Raw genomic sequence first — 24,831 nt, 5'->3', positions numbered from 1 at the left:
AGAGTGGTTTATTATTCGGAATAGATAGCAGTCCACTACATATAGTAAAGTCACTAACCTAGTAGATCAAGACAATAATTTAAATCTGAGCTCAACCCCTGGTAGCTATTGCACAGAGCAGACAGGCTTAACTTAAAAAAATGTGGTTTTTTTTCAATTCACGACTATATATGTACAATTTATAAATAAGGTAAAGATGAATAGACAAAATGACACCAAATTGACAAAAACAATCTGATAGGAGGAAATGCAGATAAAAAGTTTGAAATATTTAAGCGAGAACGTGCCAAGAAAAATTAAAGTACCAATAGAAAGCCTGGATTGCATGTGACCTGGACCTAGGCAGGATTTCAGGCCGACATGGGTTGAATACAGCAAACAGGTTCGCCCCAGACAGGTTTTACCTTCTGACTTAGTATGTGGTTTATAGCTTGGTAGACCAATATCCTGTTCACGTTTATACAAGCCCCATAGGATTTAATGCATTTGTAATAAGGTGGATGAGATATATGTAGGTTTCCTTGTTTTTAGCATTTTTTTTTTTTTGTGGATTTCAATGATACTGTCTCGGTGTTTTCCAAACCTTTTGAAATCAGTGCTTATCAGTTTTTATTCACAAACAAAATAGACAAACAATGTGTTTTTCTAGTGTTCACAAAACATGCTGTTATAAAGCACATATTTACTTTTAAGAAAAAGTAATGCAGGTTATGCAGTGTCTTCCAGTTGGCAGCATATCTAATGAATGTATGTCAGACTGCTTTAAGCATACAAAGTCTGAGTATTGCCCTCTCACTCATATCTCACCGTCTCTCCCATCTCAGTGTTTGGACAAATATTGAGACAAAATTATAGTGTGGACAAAATATTGTATAAATAATACGGAAGACAAAACTATTGTGAAGGTAAGTTTCTATGAGTAAGCCGAGTTTTACTATAATTAACACCACATTTGTGTTCCTTGATGATAGATATATCTTCATGGTACGCAGCTGTGCAGTGAAGAATAGTATATCTTTAATTACATAATTGCACTTACCTACTCAATATTTTGGTCCTCTTACCTCTACTGACGGGACTCTGTCTGGTTTACAGGACTATTAATGGATTAGAAAGTAAGAATGCTGTATTCAAATGTTTAAATACACACATTCATGGGCAAAGCTGAGGGTCCTTTACCTACTCCTTACTGAATAGTATGATATTCTAGAGGTGATCAACCCTGCCAACAGTATAATACCTTATGAAGCCTTTAGATTTTTTAACTACACAATATTAATATGTAGCCCTGTATGTTTGCCTGCCAACATTAAGGTGATGCTGCTGTTGTGTGGGCATTCATAGCTGCCAAGTGTCCCTATGACAAATGTCTCATTTTAACTCAGTCCTTACCTTTCAACAGACATCACGTTGAATTCTGGGACCTGAATTTTTTTTCTCTCAACACTATGGGCCTGAAGCTCCAGCAATAAAGTACAGTTGTCTAAAAAGCCAGGATTAACTTAAGGACTATCTTAAGGTATCACACATAACAATGGGGCACCTTACAGCTATGGATGTATTTGGTAAGTGGAATATCTTGTGTCATATTTTCACCACTATCCCATGTGCACACCTTTCACAGTAACCTGTCGCTAACCCTTGCACTGAATGTTTAATGCCCACGGTGTTTGGTAGTCCACCTTCTGTCAATATTGACTCTTTAGAAAACAGGGCTGATGTATCAAAGGATTTTAGCCATTCTGTGTCTGTGTGAAAATCTGATGGGTCATATTAGCCACGATTCTTCTGAGCCTGCCATTTCACCATTTAGTAAAATAATTGAACAATGTCAAAAGATCAAACATGATTTAAATATTTCCAGATTCTCTACAGTGTATACAAAGTGAATACAAAATTAGATCAGATCTAAAACATGCTTCTAAACCCTGCATCTTTAATCCAAGCACATACTGATAGAAACAGTGTTTTATTGACATCCCTAAGTGACAAAACTCTGTCAGAATAAACGTAGACCAGATGTCATTTTGCTACCTTCTATAACAAAGTTACATTGTGTTGTCCCCTTCAAGAAACCTTTTTTCAAATGGCATTTTAGTTTATAGTTATGCAGGTATTTATTGGCGAGTATATGTTTACATTGATGAGGGTTGTTTCCCTTTCAGTTGGGTTTTATTAGTTATTGTAGGTTTAAATCTAAAACAGAAAAGCCTAGATATCTGTCACCTTTGTGACAGACTAACCCATCCACCAAACTCTAAATCATGACCCTAGTCTCTGAATTATAATCAACATCATCATCAACTTTGGGTTCTCACCAATTTAAAAAATATCTCAGTAAAATACAATACCATACAAAATGTCATACAAATTGATTTGAAACATTATTTGATTAACAGAAATGACAAAAATATGGGTGGGAAAGATAAAACAAATTATCCAAGGACCCGATTGACAACTTAGCGGACGGGTTACTCTGTCACAATGGGATTTCGATTTTGGCAGATGGGATATCCGTCACTGTTGTGATGGAGTAACCCATCCGCTGAGTTCTAAATCAGGCTGTAAGTGATCAAGTAACATGCAAGGGAAAAAAAAGAAAGAAATTGGCTATACAGGTCGTTAAAATAAATCACAAGCTGGTTTACTAAAACCTAAATTTTTGGAACCACTGAGTATTCCACGAGTGGTTTAGGAAGATCTCTGAGAAGCCAAGAAATACAGATAGGTTGAGGGATAGCTATAACTTTTTTCCTTTGCATGATAATGTATTCAGTAATTAATAAGTGCCACAGAATAGCCTGGTTCAGTGCCAATACCCAAATAACACATTAAGGCCGGTGGTGAAGACCGCCAGATTATGAGTGTGGCGGTTTGGTCTGTGACAAACTGCCACTTACTCATTCCTACCACCAGGGTGGGTGGGCGGTCAGGCCGGAGATAAGCATCTCTGACCCAGCGGTCCACCAAAGACTGCTGGCGGTATCACGAGCCCCCTTCCTGCGAGTGAATTTGTGGCAGTAGCACTGCCACGAAATCCCTGGCGGGAAGGCTACCAGCAGCAGGAATTTGCATTCCTGTCATGGTAGACGACTCCCCCCCTGCAATCACAACAACCCCCACTCCATTCCATCCCAGATCCCTCTCCCTGCACCCCTTCCATACCAGACCCCCCCTCAGCCCCACTTCCATACCAAAAGCACCTGCAAACATGCACACAAACACACACACACAAACCCACACGCACCAGCATACTCATTCACAAACATTGACATACACGCATTCACTCACAAGCATCAATACACGCGTTCACACAGACATTTCAGCACGTATTCACACAAACATTCCATAACACACTCACTTCAACAATCATACACACGTTCATATACCTATACACACAGGCATGCACATATGCATTCAAACACCCAGTCACACACGCATACATGCATGCATACACACACGCATACACACATTCATACATACAGACAACACCTACTCACACATGCACACACAACACCCCCCACCCTCCCACCCCCCTCCACTGTGAGATAATTTACTTACCTTGTCCGGTGAGGAGGTCGTCCAGCAGGGAACGGGAACAGGTGCTTCCACTGCCTGCAGCGCCCTCCCATCAGAACGCTGTGATGCCGTATTACAGGTCGTAATAAAGAGGTGGGGTACTTTTGGTGGGGCACGGCCAGTGGTGGAACTGCCCCTGCACCTCCAACAGCCAGCACAACTCCTGGAGGATTTCCAGCCACATTGGGGCGGAAATCCCTCAGTACTCGTAATATGGCGGTCAGAAGACTGCCAGCACTGGGGTCTTCTGTCACCCGTGGCTTCAGCAGTATGTGTCAAGGACCGCCAAAGTCATAATGAGGGCCTAGTTATTAATTGATCTGCATTAAAATACCAAAGCTAAAAACCCATAAGATATGGTCCATAACGAAACGCCAACCAGTAAATACAGTTGATGCAGTTTAAATTTATAACATTTTGACTCTCACATTTCAACTTGATAAGAGAAAATGTGTCACATCAAAAACAATATTGCTTCTCTTGTCCGAAAAATCTGCGCTACATGAGGAGAGAGTAGGAGAGCACCATATTTTCAGAAATATGGCACTCTCCTCCCCTCTCCTTAGCGCTGGCGCAGAAATCTGCTGCCATGCGCTACACACACACCTTTGCACCATAGTGCACGGGTGTGTGCAAGAGTCTAGATTAGGTTTTGTACTTGAAGGATTACCCTTGCAGTACAAAATACTATGCTTCGAATAACCTAGAAATGTTTCCTACCTTGCATGTGCGCTGTAAAGTGCAGCACACATGCAAATTCTGAAAAGAAAGGAGAAATTAATGCATTTCTCTGTGTTCGTGCCTGGTTGAAGCTGGCATTATTTTCTGATGCTAAACCATGTCTACTTTTTTAAGTAACAGGGTTTGGCATCGGAAACCTTGGGTGACTTTATGGGAATGCCTATGCACAACCCATGGTACGCCCCCTTTGGCGCTTAATAAAGCAAAGCATCGCTATGTGCTGCTTTTGAGTGATTTTCCAGCTCTAAACAAGTTTAACCCTGGAAAGTAAGTTAGTGAAAAAAAAAGATTTAGCGTTGATTTGCGTAACTTTTGTGACACAAACACAGTGTTCAAACTTGAACTTTGAATTTTGGGGCATTTTTAACATCCAAGAATTGATAGCTAATGCTCCCCAAATTCAATGATCAGAACCAAGAATCCAATACATTTGACCAAAAGCATGACTTCAGGAGGTTGTGTGCTTCCTAATAGAAGTCAGTGTAGTCCACATCTTGTGGAGGCCCGGTGAATTCAAACAGTATTTCACATAGTTCAACCATGGGGTGTTGCAGTAACTGTCTGCTGCTAAAATCTGAACATCCTCCAGCAGAGCAAGGCAGCAAGCTTTACTCAGCAAAATCCCTTTTAATTAAGTTAGGTGTTGAGCAGGGGCTCACTGGAGGCATTGGTTATGGTGGAAAAAGGTCTTTGCAGTAAAAGTCAATTTCATCCCCTGGGAAGTACTTTTGTACTTTAGATACTTTTGCACCTTCGCCCAGTCAAGATTTCTACCTTTGGACTTTTAAAAAAATATTTATTTTAAGGATTGGTATCAAAGGTGTAACACAGTACAGGCAAAAATAACATTCAATATAACATATCTCTTTAGTTTGTTATGCAATTGCCATGTACTGAAGAGGCATGAGAAAGATGGAAAAAAGGAAAGGGGCAAAAGAAAAACATAAAAGTAAAAAGGGGGGACCATATCTACCCATTATGGGGAGCTCACTAGGATTAGGAGAAACTGCAGTGAAGATATGGTTTTTCAGGAAGAGCTTAAATCAATGAACACACGTTTCATTCGGAGGGGTTACTCGCATACCACGCTGAGATGAGCCAATAATAGAATCAACCATGTTAAAAGATCAGATCTACTGATTTCTTCCACCAAGAGGGTTGATACATCAAGACCACTCTCCTTCATTACCCCTTACAACGCACTAAGTTCTAATATATTCAAAATTCCCAAGAAACACTGGACATTCTTACTAGCCGATGGTCACCTTAAGAACAGTCTCCCTCATAAACCGATTGTCACCTACAGTAGGGGACCTGCCCTATGCAACTATCTTTGTCATAGTTTCCTACCACCTGATTTGAAAGAGACTTGGCTACCTTAAGCACCACATGGATCCTATAAATGTGGAAATTGCAATATGTGTTGTTACATTAAAGACAAATTGAAGAAATTCCAGTACAATACGCCAGTCACATATAGGATCAATAAGTTCATCAATTACAACACCAAATATGTGATTTACTGTTGAATCTGAATTTGTAACCTTATCTATGTAGGTAGCACTATTCGACCACTCAAAGAGAGGCTACAAGAACATACTAGAGCTATCCGCAACAATAACATCAACTACCCCTTTGCGGTTCACTATAATGCGATTCATGAACAGCGAGAAGTTTTAGGTATCAGTATACATGGCATTGATGTTGTCAATACACTACCCAGAGGCGGAAACAGGACCCGAACTTTGAGACAGCTTGAGAGTAGCTGGATTATCAAACTCAGAGCTGCCGAGGAGGGGATTGACATCGATAAAGACTTACACACCTTCCTGTAATTCACCGCTCATGTCTGAGACACTGCTGTGGTTATTGTAACAATGTTTCCTTTTATACTCTATATATTTTTGTATATAGGTCCCCCAATTGCCCTTACTAAATTTCTAGACAGCACAATTTTTAATAAGTATTTTCTGTCACACGACTCTTCCAAATGCCTTTACACTGCAATAGTGATATTTGTATTTACCAGACAGATATTCACTTTGTCAATTTTATGATTCATTTCACTTCACTGTTGTGAACTTTAAACCACTCATGCCCGGATGAACATACTCTTACTCGCTCATATTGGATATGTAATACGTGTTTGCTTCCACTTGTTATATCTATGCCTGTATGCCACTTATTTTTATAATCGACATTCTTATTGGACATGCAATATGTGTTTGCTTCCACTTGGTATAATTATGTCTGCATGCCCCTTATTCGCCTTTACTGATTGTTCTAGTTGACATTCTTCTAATAATGATGTAATGTCATATGATCGCACTGCATGCCTTTCATATTTATTTATGACCATAGCATCCATCAGAACTTATACTTCCTTTGTTAAATTAGGCAAATCATGTCACTACACTGTTATGCATATAAGTCACTATTCGGGCTCTCACCAACATCTTCATTTTTCCTCACACATTTGTCTTGGTTTATGCACCACTCTTTTGAGGTTTGTGCTTTGTGCAGACTACTCCAATATGGCCCCCACTTTGGTCCACCTTTTTCTTTATTCGTGCAGTGGACTTGATCCCTTTTTAGTTTTCACGTCCATTTCCTATATTGTTTCAGCCTTTAAATACCGACCGCACGCGTAGCCGGGACACTTATACATAGCACTGACGCGATCAGCACGGCATTATTGCATTACTTCCAGGGTAAGAACGCGCTAGCTCCCCAAGTGCCACCTCTCCCCTCCTCTCTTTCCATTTGTTTCATGTCCATTTCATGTAGGTCAATCGTGGATGGCATTTGAGCCGGTTCCCCGACATGACCGGCATTTCACTCTCCTTTGATATGTCCATTTAAGAGGCATACAGTTTTTGTTTTTCCCCAGCGCATTTCTCTCCCAGTATTACCGATGATTATAATCACCGCGTTATACCGCTCCCCCCTCGCTTCCCGCATACTCAATATTTTGTCTACATAGGTCACGCTCGTACGGTATTTTACTGGCCCCTCCGTCGCGACCATTTTTAAGCAACTTTGCGGGCATTCTACAAGAAGGCATTTTTCACCTTCACGCAGCCACTTCTTGGTTAAACTTTAATACCATCACCATGCCTAGGCATTCTGCTTAACAAATTCATTGGTCCATGGCATTTACAATTAATAAGTTGTTTTCATACAACCTTACAGTTATACATAGTTCTTATGAAAGTGCCTTATTTTTACTCTCATATCCTGAGTCTCTCATGAGACTTTTTGTGACACAACCTAGTTTTATTTGCCTCTACAATTTTGCAGTCCATAGTTTTCGAACCCCTATACCTCAACCTAGGATGTTTTGACTTAGTTTACACACCCTGTTGGCTTAATTTCTTTGTTTGTTTGAATGATACCTACCACGTTTTTTTATAGCACCATTTATCTATATTATTATAAGCTCTTTTGTTTCCTTCACATTAGGCTTATCACAGCCCTTGTTGCTACCTGCACTTGCACTTGATTGGCTCATCAAGAGCCATTCTTCTTGCATATGAACCTTCCGGGCTCCAATTCATTTATCTTCATCTCAACGTGTCCAGATAGCTGAAGCCTTGACAAAGTCTGGAAGACGAAACATGTGTTGGCTGTTTTGCTGTCTTGGACTTATATCATACATGGTCATCTGACTGGAACTGTGACCATTTGCTTTCACCTTCAATACATTTCTTGTGTCACCTACTTACCTGGACTTCGACTGAATTCTTGAATCACCACTTGGATATACTACATGAACATCATACGTTTGGTGGGCCCTGGCCTTTGTGTTCTTACAGCATGTCTTTTAACACTTGCAATGTGTTTCCTTTCTCCTAGATGTTGCAGGGCACCGCCCTCTGTCTTTCTACCTGTTGGCAGAGGGCATGAAACAAGCATGCACTTCCCTGTCAGCAAGGTGATATTGAATCATACATGTATTTGTATCTTCAGTGGTGTTATTGATGAAGTCAACAGTGAAATGTCAACAGTGACACCATATATGTAGCATTTTCAGATTTCCTCATTTTTGGGACTGGTCCTTTCTGCATTGTCATCCCCAAATCTTTTGTCTTTATCCCTCCTTTTTTTGCTGAATTTGTTTTTGTTGACTTTAAGACTCTGTGTACTTTACTACTACAAACCAGTGCTTACATGCTTTTGCTCTCTCCCCCAACATGATAAAACTGGCTTGCACCTGATTGGAATATTTAACTTATTATACGTGCCAAGTAACCTGGTAAACCATATACCCATGTCTTCTAAATTAAATGGTAGTAGTAGGCCTGTAGCACTCATTGTGCTGCCCACCGTAGTAGCCCCTTAAAACATGCCCATGACCTATCATTGCAGCATGAAAGCAGTTTTAAACTGCCAATTCAACTTGACAATATAACCCCATTGCATACCTTAAACTCCCCCTTTATTGCAGATATTTCACCCCTAAAGTAGGCCCCAGAGAGACAAAGGTCAAGGTACTTTATAATTAAAAGGTTGGAAGTGTACATTTAAGATTTACGTGTCTTGGTAGTGAAAAACTCCTAAATTTGTTTCTCACCACTGTAAGGCCTATCTTTCCCATAGAATAACTTTGGTTTGTCTTATTACATGTAATGCGTGCATACATTTGATTGCAAACAGGTAAGTATTTCATGTTTGATATCTGAGAAATTGTCATTAAAAATCCTCTTTTGTGATAAAGATGGATTTTAAATTACAGTTTTTAAAATGTCACTTTTAGACCGGAGTAGTTGGCAGGTGGCCTTTGTTTATGACTCCCAGATAGTCAATCGATAAAAGGATTAGGTGTGTCTGGATGGGCCATCAACTGGCAAGATGAGGGAGGCAGCTAGGCACAGTCCTACATGCAACTAAATTGGCTGGGCTCTGCCTTCACACAAAGGACTTGTCACTCCTGCATAGTTTATGCAGCCAACTTGGAGCCAAGGCAGAGGAAATGAGAAACTTTAAGCACTCAAAGGGAATTCTTTAGAAACGTCTCCTACTTCAAATAGGGCACCAGGTATAAAAATTTGACTCTCAGACCCCCTCTTCAGTTCACTTGCTGGACCTGTGGAAGGACTCAGAGAGGACTACCTACTGCTGCGACCTGCTGTGTACTTTAGAGGACTGCTTTGCATGTGGAAGGAGTGCATTGCTGCCTGAAGACTGCCTTCAGAGGCCTGCCCTTCTGTTTGAGCACTGGTCTACTGCTGAACCCAGGAATACCAGAGTGACTCCAAGGGCTATTTGGCTCATCAGAGCCTCAGGGACAGAAAAGGCTCCAAACATTTTCAGTCCACACCTGGACCCAGCCTGAGTGAGTCTTAACCCTCCACGTGGTGCCTCTCTATACCTGGACCCTTTGCGGTGGTGCTAAATGTGCCATGATAGCCAAAAGCCAAAGCTTCGGGCTCAGAAAATACTTGACTAAAAACTACTCATAGAACCAACAGGAGACAAGTACCAACCTGCTCACCTCTACACCCAAAGTGCCTCACCTTTCAACCTGACTCTGTGGCAACCCCCACCACGTTGTTCTCTACAGAAGCAAATCCTGTTCAGAGGTCCTTCGCCGAAGAGATATCTTGCCTCAAAGAACTCACGTCAGCTGCAGCCTCAAACCTTGTGCTGCTGGAGATTTTGGATTTCCAAAAACATGCCTAAGTCCCAAAGAAGTGCTGACGAGGCCCAATCCAGTCTCTGTGTCCTACCAATGCTCCAGCAAGGATGGCCACATTTTCCTACTTTGTCCCATTCTCCTGCTACTAAATGTCCACGGTTTGTGCTTTTATAATTTAGGCGCTAGCTTTACCTTAAATTTAAAAAGTTCATAATTCTGGCTCTTCTAATTAAATGTTTGTTGTTTTGGCATCAAATCATTTATTAACATTTACTCTATTTTTCTTAACTGGTTTGGTATTTTTCTTGTGTTTTCACTTTATTACAGTTTGTGAGCAGCATAAATACTTTACAAATTGCCTCTAAGTTAAGCCTGACTGGTTTTGTGCCAACCTTCCAGAGGGTAATGCACAGGTTAATTTTGTGTTTTTTTGTGGTTCAACCTGACTCAGACTGTGGCTGTTGCTTGAACAGAGGTAACCCCACCATTCAACCAACAACCCAATTTCTCACAACAAGCATATATAGAAAGCAGTTGCAGCCGCAACTCCGCTCACTAACAATACATACACTCATAAAAATTAATTGTATTTCGGAGGTTGTAGTAAATTTTTCTAGATGTGTCCTGCAATTGGTATACATTGAATCAAGACTGTATTTAAACTACCAGCAAATACATTTTGGGAAAAAAAAAAGAGTATGTGGTGTTTTTATTTATTTTTGTGTATGTGTGTGCGGGGCACAAGCCCCTGCAGAGCAGAGATTTTTAATTTATTCCCATACATCCGGCAGGCCACCCATGGGCTGTTGTCTTTTCTACATTTCACTTGGCAGCTGGGAACCCCTTTCACAGTATAATGTAAGCTGGTCAAATATCAGCAACTTTGTATTAGGATGTAAAAAGAGTGGCCATGAACAGGTCTGTAAAATTACTCTCTGTTATCCCTTTCTCTATTTGTGAAAGCTAGTAGTATGTTCGTTTATCACTCAATGCAAGGACCTCTAACAACACAACTATAAAAGAGTTATACATTTTTATTAATATGTGTAGCAAAGTGACCCTTCTTGGACGGTGCACCCAGTTTTTCACTGCTTTCCAATGTCCAGTGTATGTGCTCTAACCCCTAAAAAAAGGCAAATTGGCTGAAACCACCATTTGGCTTATTTAAATTGACTATAAGGTCATCATATATAGTGTAAAAATACACCTATGGCATGTAACATTAAATGTCACTTGTGGACTGAACCGCCATATTGTGCTTTCCACTTTTAGGCCCTGAAAACATGACACAGACCTCCACTGAGGCCTGGCCCCGTGCGGCCTGCACACACTTATGTTTTTGCAGAGAGACCAGTAAAAGTAAACTATTTTACAGACCTAAAAACCTGCTTATTATTTGTGAGTAAGTCACTCCTATAATTACTGTATTGGCGATAAGGAATAATGTATTGTGCCCAGAAGAGTTACATACCTAGATTAATGTTAGCAGGCCATGACAGTCACTAAATCCGGAAAAGCTGTTTGCACTGTATTGGGTTTTCGTTCCCATATGAAATATTAGTAAAGCAGATTAAATCACTATTTCTGTATTATCCAGTAGGAAACCGGTACAGAAAAAGTTTCCTCTTTTTAAAAGATTTAATCCATTGACAAAGTCATTTTTTTCTAAATAGTTAGGAAGTATAATTTTCAGATAAGTGATATTTACTTTAGGCTAAATAGACACAGTTTGCAGCTCCTGCTCTGCCTGTACTGTGGTGTGAAATTCCATCCAGGAGCCACACAATAGACCATGTTGATTTTCTGTGTGACATGAATGGGCAGGCATGACATATCTCAGCTCAATATAATATTAAGGTTGGGGGCTTCTGCCCCTCCTGGTGGCACAACAATACAAATCCTGCATGACGGGCCTGTCTAAGGCACATGTGAAAACGTTTACACCTTTGAAAGGGTTTGAACAGGTCCAGATCACAATTCTTGTGTAGCTCCTGTCTGTTTACTGAAGGATCCTGATTTGTCTTACTAAACTTCTTTAACATTATGGGGGTCATTCTGACTCCCGCCGGCCGCGGTAACCGCAGGGCCGGCGGGAGCCGCCAGAATACCGCTGCGCGGTCAGAAGACCGCCGCGGTTATTCTGGGTTTCCCGCTGCGCTGGCGGGCGACCGCCAGAAGGCCGCCCGCCAGCCCAGCGGGAAACACCCTTCCATGAGGATGCCGGCTCCGAATGGAGCCGGCAGAGTGGAAGGGGTGCGACGGGTGCAGTTGCACCCGTCGCGATTTTCAGTGTCTGCATGGCAGACACTGAAAATCTTTGTGGGGCCCTGTTAGGGGGCCACTGCAGTGCCCATGCCATTGGCATGGGCACTGCAGGGGCCCCCAGGGGCCCCACGACACCCCATACCGCCATCCTGTTCCTGGCGGCTGAAACCGTCAGGAACAAGATGGCGGTATGGGGGTCGGAATCCCCATGGCGGCGCAGCAAGCTGCGCCGCCATGGAGGGTTCCCCAGGGCAGCGGAAAACCGGTGGTACACCGCCGGTTTTCTGTTTCTGACCGCGGCTGTACCGCCGCGGTCAGAATGCCCATGGGAGCACCGCCAGCCTGTTGGCGGTGCTCCCGCGGTCTCGGACCGCCAGGGTTGGAATGACGCCTATATGTTGTGTGGCAAGGGCCTGCTTCAAATTGGCTTTTAGTGTTGGTTGTGGGAGGCCACTAGTAATTCCCGTAGTACATTCCCCGACACCACCAGTTCTCAGGTTAGTGTGGTTGAAGACTTACTCATCTTGAATTTGCCCTGACACATTATAGTTTGAGCCTTTTTGCAGAAAGACATGCATGAACCACTGAAAACATAGGTAGACCAGGACCTGGGAAAAGATACTCCATTGATCATAGGGACTATGAGTGTCTTAAGTTGTCCCTGACCCGCAGGCTGGTGCAACCTTTAATGCTAGATCCTCCCCAGCCTTCCTCAGCACACTGATGAACTTGTGAAAAAATACCAGGTGGACTGAACCTGCTGCGTTAGGCATATGTGGCTGTGAAAAGGACCCAATGAGGCTGAACTCCTTGCACTTGAAATCAAAGGACAGAAATATTTTAAAGGCTCATATGGTGTATCTCTTGGGTAGCTCCAGTAGCACAAAAAGGATAAAGAGGGCCTTCCTGTGAAGAATCCCAGTGAACCAGTGACAACTGGACTTTACCTTTTTCTGGGGGGTCTATATGTGCCTTCCTCTGAGGTCCTGGGGGCCTTAGAAGTGTACTCCTGTGGTGATTTTGGACATCAGAAGAAAGTTTGGGAACTTTTAAAACAAATTCCTACAGAGCTTCAGAGGTATCTGATGAAAAATGTATCTGACTGTAAGCACACCTGCATCAGAATAGATTTGAGCTTCATCTTGTGAGATTTCTGCATCTTCAAAAAAACACTATGGGGGTCATTCTGACCTCGGCGGTAAAAGGTGCTTACCGCCGGTCAGAAGACCGCCATAACACCGCCGCGGCCGCGGTAAACCGCCACGGTCATTCTGACCCGCAACTTGCAAACCGCCAAAAACCCGACATCCACAAAAGTCCGCCACACCAAAGGTCAGCGAAAAAATGGCAATGACCAAACCTCCACCGTCACGCCAACAGAAATACGCCCATACCATTCCGACCCACAAATCCACGCGGCGGTCTTTCAAACGCGGTATTCCATTGGCGGTACACACCGCCGCGGTCAAAATACACACACACATAGAAAACTCAGCCACATTGGTCAGTTTGAAACACGCACACCTGATACACATACTAACACCACTCCCACACACCCAACACAATATAAAACACACACCCACATCACCCACAAACCCCTACGACCCGAAATTATTGACGAAGGCTAGAGAGAGAGCACAGAATAGACAATCCCACAACACAGAGGCACACAACACCATCACCCACACAGAATCCACGCACCAAACACCACACACCACACACCACCACACGCACCACACTCATTACCACAAACGCCACCCCACACCTCATCCACACCACCTCATGGCACCCCAAAGACACCCCAGGTTCACTGACGCCGAACTCAGGGTCATGGTGGAGGAAATAGTCCGTGTAGAGCCCCAGCTCTTCGGGGCACAGGTGCAGCACACCACAATTGCCAGGAAGATGGAGCTATGGCAAAGGATAGTGGACAGGGTCAACGCGGTGGGACAGCATCCACGCAATCGGGATGACATAAGGAAGCGCTGGAACGACCTACAGGGGAAGGTGCGTTCCATGGTATCAAGGCACAACATTGCGGTGCAGAAGACTGGCGGCGGACCCCCACCTACTCCCCCAGAATTTACAGCATGGGAGGAGGAAGTCTTGCACATCCTGCATCCTGAGGGCCTCGCAGGAGTAGGCGGAGGAATGGACTCTGGTAAGTCAAATCTTCACTACTGCTTCCCACCCCCACCCCACCTGCATGCCAAATCATACCCCCACCCCCATCACACCAACTCCTAGCAAAAGGCTCACCATCACAACCCACCCATCCCAACACCAAGCCCTGCATGTGACCACAAAGCATGGACACCCAACACCAAAGCATGCCCACTGCACACACACATCACCCCCACAAGCCACCCTCACAAAAGCCCCCACAAGGGAATGCCTGCACTTGGGTACACGGACACCCACCCATCACACGAAATGCCACACACAGAAGCAATAACCATACCTTTATACCCCTGCAGGACCCGAATGCCACCACACCGCCACGGAGGGTCCAGAGATGTCCATCCCACCCCCAGAAGAGGCCCCCAGCGATGACAGCAGCTCTGTCTCCCTGAGCCAGATGACCAGCCCGGCCCATCGGGGACCTCTGGACAGTCGGTTCCCCACAGACAGCCACAGGCTACACCAGACCCAACCCCCTCTGGGAACACCAGCACAGCTCCCACCCAGCGGGCCCATGCCTCTGTCTCCAGGACACGTCAATCAGGGGTGTGTCCACCACTACAGGGCACCCAGGTTGACCCACCACCCCAACAACAACAGGGACCTGGGGGCAGTGGTAGTGGGCACACCGTCCAGGGGACAGAGGCCCAGGAACACAGGGGAACTGGGAGGGCTGCTGTGCGACAGGGGGGGGACAGGCCCAGGGAACCGACTCTCCAAGAGGCCCTCTCCTCCATCATGGGAGCTTACCACCACTCCCAGGAGACGATGGCGACGGTACTGGCCCGGTTCCAGGAGATCCAGGCACTGCAGGAGGAACGGTACATGGGGTTCAGAGAGGAACTGAGGAACATCGGTTCCGCAATGGGGACCATCGTCGTGGCCCTTACTCAGATAGTCACCACATTGCGGGACCATGTGGCACCCCAAAGGGCCCCTGTCACTAGCCCAGGCCAGGAACAGCCTACCACCTCCGCCGGCGCTAGTGGACAGGAGGCTCCCACAGAACAACAGGCAACCAGAACCCCACCTCCTGCAGAAGAAGAACCACCCCGCAAGCGGAACCTGAGATCTCACAAGAAGACAGAGTAGGATTGCAAGACCCCCGCCAGCCTAAGATACCCCCTTATGTCATCCCACTGTCCCACATTGTCACCCTGTCCAACCTTTAACTGCCCCTGCTCCATCCTTCCACAGGCATATGGACAATGCACCTGTGCGACTGAGAACTGGACTCTGCCATGGACATTACTCCACCCCCACCCATCACCGTTTAACAATCATGTACCTATATGTAGCACTTAAAATAAATCACTTATTGCACTTAAAATAACAGGAGTCTGCTTGTATTCTTAACAAATGTATTACACATAACGGTGCAATAATGTCCAGTTACTTTGTGATGACAACATACCAATTTCAATAAGCTTTAGTCCATGGGCAAACAAAGCTGAAGTCAGGCAGTGGGTCATACAGCTCTGAAAAGGGAAGGGAAAGTCACAAATCAGTTAACAGGAACTAGGGGGAAACACAGACAGTGGAGACGCATGAGGCCTTAAGTAAATGTAAAATGGCGTGGGTGATTCTTACCTGTGTGCTACTGAAAATATTGTTGTATGACTGTATCCCTGTTGTCCGTGTCGTCCCCGTTGTCTTCCTCCTCTTCACTCTCCACAGGCTCCACAGCTGCTACAACACCACCATCTGGACCATCCTCCTGCAGAAAAGGCACCTGGCGTCGCAAAGCAAGATTGTGAAGCATACAGCAGGCCACGATGATATGGCACACCTTCTTTGGTGAGTACATTAGGGATCCCCCTGTCATATGCAGGCACCTAAACCTGGCCTTCAGGACCCCGAAGGTCCTTTCTATGATCCTCCTAGTTCGCCCATGGGCCTCATTGTACCGTTCCTCTGCCCTGGTCCGGGGATTCCTCACTGGGGTCAGTAGCCACGACAGGTTGGGGTAACCAGAGTCACCAATTAGCCACACACGGTGTCTCTGTAGCTGTTCCATCACATAAGGGATGCTGCTATTTCGCATGACATACGCGTCATGCACTGACCCAGGGAACTTGGCATTTACATGGGAGATGTACTGGTCAGCCAAACAGACCACCTGGACATTCATCGAATGATAACTTTTTTCTGTTTCTGTACACCTGCTCACTTTCTTTGGGGGGAACCAAAGCCACATGGGTCCCATCAATGGCACCAATCATGTTGGGGATATGTCCAAGGGCATAGAAATCACCCTTCACTGTAGCCAATTCGCCCACCTCAGGGAAAATAATGTAGCTCCGCATGTATTTCATCAGGGCAGACAACACTCTGGACAAAACCTTAGAAAACATAGGCTGAGACATCCCAGATGATATGGCCACTGTTGTCTGAAAAGACCCACTTGCCAAAAAATGGAGTACTGACAGAACCTGCACCAGAGGGGGAATCCCTGTGGGTTGGCGGATGGGGAACATCAGGTCTGGCTCCAGCTGGGCACATAGTTCATGTATAGTTGCTCTGTCAAGCCTGTATGTAAGTATGATATGTCGTTCTTCCATTGTCGACAGGTCCACCAGCGGTCGGTACACGGGAGGATTCATCCTTCTCCTCGCAAGTCCCAGCGGACGGTGCCTAGGAAGGACAACATGGAGCACAGAGTCAAGCAACCCACAGGTTCGTTCACACAGCTTGCACAGTACACGAATCGCTATGCATTGAAAGGCTTGTATGAGTGGCAATGCAAGACCTAGGCCTGTGTGACGCAGTAGAAATTATGCCATGTGGGCCCTTGAAATGGCGGCTGCCTGATCTGTGAAGTGTGACAGTGGGATGTGAGGTCACTGCGCTGGCGTGGCACACCATGGTGGTAGGCGGTCGAAGACCGCTGCGCAAAGCAGCATTGGTTAACATTGAACCCTATGGGTCTCAGGAGCCAATGACGATGTGCGCCGGCGGTCGCGGTACGCACCGCCGCGGGCGTGACCGCCATTTTCTAACTGCTTCATCACTCGAGACCTGATCATCCACAGGAGAGGACCTATACTGCAAGTGCTGCTGTGACCTCGGTCTGGGAGATACAATGGCTGATGCGACTGGGGAAAGGGCCCCTGCCTTCACTTCCGAAGAATTGGAGAAACTTGTTGATGGGGTCCTCCCCCAGTATGCGCTACTCTACGGTCCTCCAGACCAACAGGTTAGTACACAGGGTGCACGTTGAATGGGCTATGCCTGTGTTGAGTGGGGTGTATGTAAGATGGTGGGGAGGGGAGCGAATGAGGAGTACAACGCACGAAAGATGAGAGCATGTGCCACATGGCAAGGTTGGGGAGCCACTCACATTGACCAGGCAGAAAACTGATGCGATTTCCTTTACTACCCTGTACATGTCACAATGTCACATAGGTCAGCGCCCATCAGAAGATCGACATTTGGCGTGCCATCGCCAAGGATGTCCGGGCCCTGGCGGTCCGCAACAGACGGGGCACCCACTGCCGAAAGAGGTGGGAGGACATCCGCAGCGGGACCAGAAAGACCACTGAGTCTCTGCTGGGGATGGCCTCCCAACGTAGGAGGGGTGCCAGCCGCCAATTGACCCCCCTGATGTCCCGGATCCTGGCGGTGGCCTACCCCGATTTGGATGGGCGCGTGAGGATATCACAGCAGACACAAGGGGGTGAGTATCAGCACATTCTGCTATCTTTGCGCGCAGTGAAGGTGTCTGGGTGGGGGAGTAGGGCTGTGGCTATCTCTAGGCCAGGGCGCATTCTGTAGGCTAGGCCCCTCCGTTAGACATGGCCCTCTGCCCCCGCCCCCCACCTCTGTAGGGTGCCAAGTACAGCTATCCATGGTCCGGCCTCACCCATGTGTGCATTTGTCGTCCATAGACCTGTAGGCCTAGTCACAATAACTGAGTAGTGTACCCCGATTGCACGGCCTAGTGCAGGGGGCTTCTGTGTCTGTCCTCTCCGACAACGGTGTTGCCAATGCATGCACTCAACCTGTCTTCATTTCTCCCCCCCCCCCCATTTTCTTTGTCTTCCTGTTCATGTGCGCATTAGCATCATCAGGCGGAGGAGAAGTGGCATCGGCGCACGAGGGAGCTGCATCTCACATGGCCCCGGAGGGCCATACAACAGACTCCGAGTACACCAGTGAGACGGGGACCCGTGGAAACGTCAGCGACACCGACACGTCCTCGGAAGGGAGCTCCCTAGCGGTGGCGGCAACATCCGTGCCCACCGCCACAACAGGTACAGCCGCCACCCAGCGCACCAGCCCCGCCCTCCCAGCAGCCCCTCAGCCTTCGCTCCGTGCCTGCTCACCCAGGAAGGCGGGCATCTCCTTCGCCCCAGGCACCTCAGGCCCTGCCCCAGTTACCCCTGCTGCCCTCAGTGAGGAGGTCATTGACCTCCTCAGGACACTCATTGTTGGGCAGTCTACCCTTTTGAATGCCATCCAGGGTGTAGAAAGGGAGGTGCATCGGAGCAATGCATACCTGGAGGGCATTCATTCGGGTCAGGCTGCCCATCAGCGATCGTTCAACGCTCTGGCCTCAGCACTGACGGCAGCCATTGTCCCTGTCTCCAGCCTCCCTCTTCTGACTCCCTCCACCCAGTCCCAGTCTCCTGTTCCTCTGCCTATCCCATCCACACCATCAGACCAGCCTGCACACACCTCTACACCCAAGGGCAGCTCATCCACACATAAGCACCACAGATCCCACAAGCATTCACCCAAGCAACATCCAGATGCAGACATGCCAACAGTCACTACCACCTCTGTGTCATCCACCTCCTCATCTCCCTCCTCCCTCCCTGTGACGTCTCCACTCACACCTGCATGCACACCACCATCAGCCAGTACTTCCATCACCAGCACACCCTCCATTACAGTCCGCACACGTGCAGTCACCACCCCCACTGCCATTTACACGTCCCCTGTGTCCTCTCCCAGTGTGTCTGTCACCCCCTCTTCCAAACCACACAAACGCAGGCAGCCACCCACCCAACAGCCATCCACCTCACGACAGCCTCCATCACAACCACCTTCACCCAAAGACAGCACACTTGACTCTCCTACAACCACATCCTCTTCCTCCACTCCCATACCCACTACACCTACCCGTCCCTGTCCTTCCCAAGTCCTTTTCCTTTCCAACCTTGAGCTCATTCCAATCACTGACCCACCCCCTCCATCTGCAAAGAGTAAAAAAAGCACCTCAGCCACCACCAGCCCTGCATCTACTGTGACCATAGTGCAGGGCTATTGGAGTCCACCAGCTCCTAGGGCAGGAACATCGGCAAGGGGACAGCCAGCCCACCCCCTGGGAAGAGGACCAAAAAAAAAAAGGGCCGGCGCGACAAGCCTGAGACGACTGCCACCAAGGACAGTAGCCTTGCCCCGTCACCTGCCACATCATCAAAGGTAGGCAAGGGCCACAGAGCTTCAACGAAGGAGGGCAAGGGCAGCAGGGCGGAGAAGTCAGGCAGCAGGCGAGCTGCCCATGAGGGCCCCACCAGCCCCATTCCGGTTGTGACGGACGACACCCACGGGCCCAGGACTCCATCACAGGAGGGCCCCGCGACCGAAAGGTCGGATGGCGACTGAGCGGGAAGTCTTGGCCAGGTCTGGCTCCCTAGAAACACAGGACAAGCACCGCTGAACAGGGCCCCGCCGGGAGAAGCACCGCTGAACAGGGCCTCGCCGGGAGACGCACCGCTGAACAGGGCCCCGCCGGGAGAAGCACCGCTGAACAGGGCCCCGCCGGGACAAGAACCGCTGAACAGGGGCCCGCCGGGACAAGAACTGCTGAACAGGGGCCCGCCGGGACAAGAACCGCTGAACAGGGCCCTGCCAGGAGAAGCACTGCTGAACAGGGCCCCGCCGGGAGAAGCACCGCTGAACAGGGCCCCGCCGGGAGAAGCACCGCTGAACAGGGCCCCGCCGGGAGAAGCACCGCTGAACAGAGGCCCGCCGTGACAAGAACCGCTGAACAGGGGCCCGCCGTGACAAGAACCGCTGAACAGGGGCCCGCCTTGACAAGAACCGCTGAACAGGGCCCCGGGCGTGACAAGAACCGCTGAACAGGGGCCCGCCGTGACAAGACCCGCTGAACAGGGGCCTGCCGTGACAAGAACCGCTGAACAGGGGCCCGCCGTGACAAGAACCGCTGAACAGGGCCCCGCCGGGAGAAGCACCGCTGAACAGGGGCCTGCCGTGACAAGAACCGCTCCGCTGGGCCCTTCATCTCAAGCACCGCTCCGCTGGGCCCTTCATCTCAAGCACCGCTCCGCTGGGCCCCGCCGTCTCTGCACCGCACCGCTGGGCCCTTCCTGTCAAGCACCGCTCCGCTGGGCCCCGCCGTCTCTACTCCGCTCTGCTGGGCCCTTCCTGTCAAGCACCGCTCCGCTGGGCCCCGCTGTCTCTGCACCGCTCCGCTGGGCCCTTCATCTCAAGCACCGCTCCGCTGGGCCCCGCCGTCTCTGCACCGCTCCACTGGGCCCTTCCTGTCAAGCACCGCTCCGCTGGGCCCTTCCTGTCAAGCACCGCTCCGCTGGGCCCTTCCTGTCAAGCACCGCTCCGCTGGGCCATTCATCTCAAGCACCGCTCCGCTGGGCCCTTCATCTCAAGCACCGCTCCGCTGGGCCCTTCATCTCAAGCACAGCTCCGCTGGGCAACGCCGTCTCAAGCACCGCTGGCCCATTGACAGTGCCGGTTCTGTGTCGAGCAGGGCTTCTCGAAGCACTCTGGGCACCATGCCTCCTCCATTAACAGTGGAGTCGGTAATCCATCTGATGGACTGTGGCTTGGCACTTCCCAGGATGGAACAGTGGGCAAGACACCCACTGTAGAGACTTGAGAGACTGTGGCTTTGCACTCCCCAGGATGGCACAGTGGGCAAGCCACCCACTGTAGAGACTTGTGAGACTGCGGCTTTGCACTCCCCAGGATGGGACAGTGGGCATGGAGGCCCCTCGTGGATCTGGCGTCGTGGACTCATGTGGCTGAGGTGCCCCCCCCTTCCCTTCCCCCTGAGGTGCCTGTAGTTTTATCATCTGATGCCCCAGCAGTGTTCTCTCCAATGGTATCTGGTCTCCTGTGTGGGCTTTGCCCATGTGTTTGTGCACATTGGCCCACGGACTATGGAACTTTGACAGAATGTGCAGGACTTATTGCCTATGTATATATTTTTGACTATGTTCATTCCTTATTTTGTATCTTTCATATAGCATATTTCCCATACCTTCAATGGAGCTATTTATACATATATTTTATAGATCATTTTAATTGTGTCTTTGCATTATTCCGGTGGGTTTGGGGGGTGTCACTCTGACTTGTTGCTCTGCATTGGGGTGTAGGTATTTGGGGTGGGGGGGTGGGTGTATGGCGCATGTGTGTGCCCGTAAGCTTTCCTCCTCCCCCCTCCCCTGTGTCGTAGGTGCAGTACTCACCGTTGTCGTCTGCGCCGGCGTTCGTACTCCTGGTAGATGAGCAGGTAGACAATAGCTGGTAGGATGTTTAATTCGGGTTCCATGCTGTCCTCCTTCCTCGTGGAGTGTGTAGAGGTGAGCGTTTTCCCGTTCGTAGTCTGTTTCCGCCGTGTTTTTATCGGCGGGGCTCCCGCACCGGAAAAGGTGGCGGATTGGTGAGTTGTGATAGGGTGGGCGGTACATTGTCTGCCGCCTGCCTGTTGGCGGTGACCGCCGCGCTGTTTGTCTGTCCCGCCGTGGCGGTCGGAGTGTTAAAGTGGCGGCCTGTGTTGGCGGTTCCCGCCAGGGTCAGAATTCCTTTTTTTTGACTGCCTGCCTGTTGGTGGGTTGGCCGCCGCTTTATCACCGACCGCCAGGGTTGGAATGACCCCCTATGTCCCATATTTTCAGCAACCAACCTGAAAAGCTCCAGGGCACCGGCAGGACCACCCTGCTTCAGGTATCTGCCCTTCAGATGCACAGTGGCAGCTAAAGTTTCAGTGGTGTCTCCTGCAGAAAGGACATTTCAAATAATTGGAAAAAGTCCCAAAATGCATTGGGACTTAGATCTGTCCCGAGGCCCATCATGCTTGACCTAAAATTGCTCCTTAGTTCTGGTCTACTGCGATCATTACTTGCTGAGACTTATATTAGGTGATTCATTTTTCTTGGCCATTATTAACTGTAATTCTTCAAAAATGAATATCTCTTGTTTCCTTGATTGGATGTGAAATACACGTTTTGTCTTTATTTTAAAATTAGTTGTGGAGTTTTATTGAGTTTTATGAGACTATTTGTACTGTTTCAGCACTGCTAAATAATTTAGAAATTGGCTTTGATTTAAGCCTGACTGCTTTATGTCATGTTACCAGGCATTTAGCAAAGTTTTTTTAATTTTTATTTGTGTGACATCTAGCAGGTGGTAGCCTTATGCATTTAGGGGGACACTTGTGAAACCTTAAATAATAATCTACTGTCCTACATTATTTAGCTATGTCTTGTCAGCAAATTGTGCCACCGATGTGTTTGCAATATTTAGATTCAGAAACATAAAGCCACATCGCTAATCTGAATAAAAGAGTGATGCCATTCATTCACAAAGACACCCACTTCTCATAGAAACAGAAATATGTATCCTTGATCTTACCTTCTTCAATTTCATGAGCAGTACTCATCAGGTTATCCTCCTCATCTGTGCTAGAGTCACTGGGTTCTGGCTCAGCATTAAGAATCTCTGTGCTTTCAATTGCCTCTGCAATTTTCTCTTGAATTGACTTGGAATCTTGAAATATAGATTCACAAAAAAGGGAAAGAATGCTTCACATAGTAAGTACTTTCACAGTTATCAAGGTTCATTAATATCACCTGTTAGTAAAATTGCATTATTGTGCATTAAACTCATCGGTATGTTTAGAAAGGAAAATGTCACTTACCCAGTGTACATCTGTTCGTGGCATTAGTCACTGCAGATTCACATGCTGTGCATAGTCCGCCGTCTGGTGTTGGGCTCGGAGTGTTACAAGTTGTTTTTCTTCGAAGAAGTCTTTTCGAGTCACGAGACCGAGGGACTCCTCCCACCTCGGTTCCATTGCGCATGGGCGTCGACTCCATCTTAGATTGTTTTCCCCGCAGAGGGTGAGGTAGGAGTTGTGTATGCTAGTAATAGTGCCCATGCAATGGAATGAATACGTATGTACCAAATGAAGGTTAAAGTAATATATTTACAAATGTACAAATGTTGAAGATATACTTCCAAACGGCTACAGGCTCCCGGGGAGGCGGGTGGGCGCATGTGAATCTGCAGCGACTAATGCCATGAACAGATGTACACTGGGTAAGTGACATTTTCCGTTCGGTGGCATGTGTAGCTGCAGATACACATGCTGTGCATAGACTAGTAAGCAGTTATCTCCCCAAAAGCGGTGGTTCAGCCTGTAGGAGTGGAAGTAGTTTGAAATAAAGTTCTTAGTACGGCTTGTCCTACTGTGGCTTGTTGTGCAGATAACACATCTACACAGTAGTGTTTAGTAAATGTATGAGGCGTAGACCATGTTGCTGCCTTACATATTTCGTTCATTGGAATATTTCCTAGAAAGGCCATAGTAGCACCTTTTTTTCTGGTTGAGTGTGCCTTTGGTGTAATAGGCAGCTCTCTCTTTGCTTTAAGATAGCAGGTTTGGATGCACCTAACTATCCATCTGGCAATACGTTGTTTTGAAATTGGATTTCCTGTATGAGGTTTTTGAAAGGCAATAAATAGTTGTTTTGTCTTTCTAATTACTTTTGTTCTGTCAATGTAGTACATTAGTGCTCTTTTGATGTCTAATGTATGTAGTGCTCTTTCAGCTATGGAATCTGGCTGTGGGAAGAACACTGGTAATTCTACTGTTTGATTTAAGTGGAATGGTGAGATAACCTTTGGTAAGAATTTTGGATTTGTTCTTAGAACTACTTTATTCTTGTGTATTTGAATAAATGGTTCTTGTATGGTAAACGCCTGTATTTCACTTACTCTTCTTAGAGATGTGATGGCAATGAGAAATGCAACTTTCCACGTTAAGTATTGCATTTCACAAGAATGCATGGGTTCGAAAGGTGGACCCATGAGCCTTGTTAAGACAATGTTGAGGTTCCATGAAGGAACAGGTGGTGTTCTTGGTGGTATAATTCTCTTTAGGCCTTCCATAAACGCTTTAATGACAGGTATTCTAAACAGGGAAGTTGAATGAGTAATCTGCAGGTAAGCAGAAATTGCGGCGAGATGTATCTTTATGGAAGAGAAAGCTAGATTGGATTTTTGCAAATGTAGTAAATATCCTACTACATCTTTTGGAGACGCATGTAACGGATTAATTTGCTCATTATGGCAGTAATAAACAAAACTTTTCCATTTACTTGCATAGCAGTGTCTAGTGGAAGGTTTTCTAGCTTGTTTTATGACCTCCATACATTCTT

The 24,831-nt window shown here is 47.1% G+C and overlaps 1 protein-coding gene across 2 annotated transcripts in view; it reads right to left on the bottom strand.

Annotated features, from left to right (window-relative positions):
* Positions 1–24,831, bottom strand: part of ERICH3 (glutamate rich 3) — a 325,653-nt gene that overhangs the window by 15,162 nt on the left and 285,660 nt on the right. For both annotated transcript variants that reach the window (XM_069232437.1, XM_069232438.1), the window contains exon 13: positions 23,024–23,158. In XM_069232437.1, coding sequence (XP_069088538.1) covers positions 23,024–23,158 — 135 coding nt within the window. The remainder of the gene's footprint in view (positions 1–23,023; positions 23,159–24,831) is intronic.

The sequence above is a fragment of the Pleurodeles waltl genome, chromosome 4_2, assembly GCF_031143425.1.
Source record: "Pleurodeles waltl isolate 20211129_DDA chromosome 4_2, aPleWal1.hap1.20221129, whole genome shotgun sequence".
Classification (NCBI taxonomy): Eukaryota; Metazoa; Chordata; class Amphibia; order Caudata; family Salamandridae; genus Pleurodeles; species Pleurodeles waltl.
The sequence above is the reverse complement of the archived record's forward strand: the minus strand, read 5'-3'. Positions and strand labels throughout refer to the sequence as shown.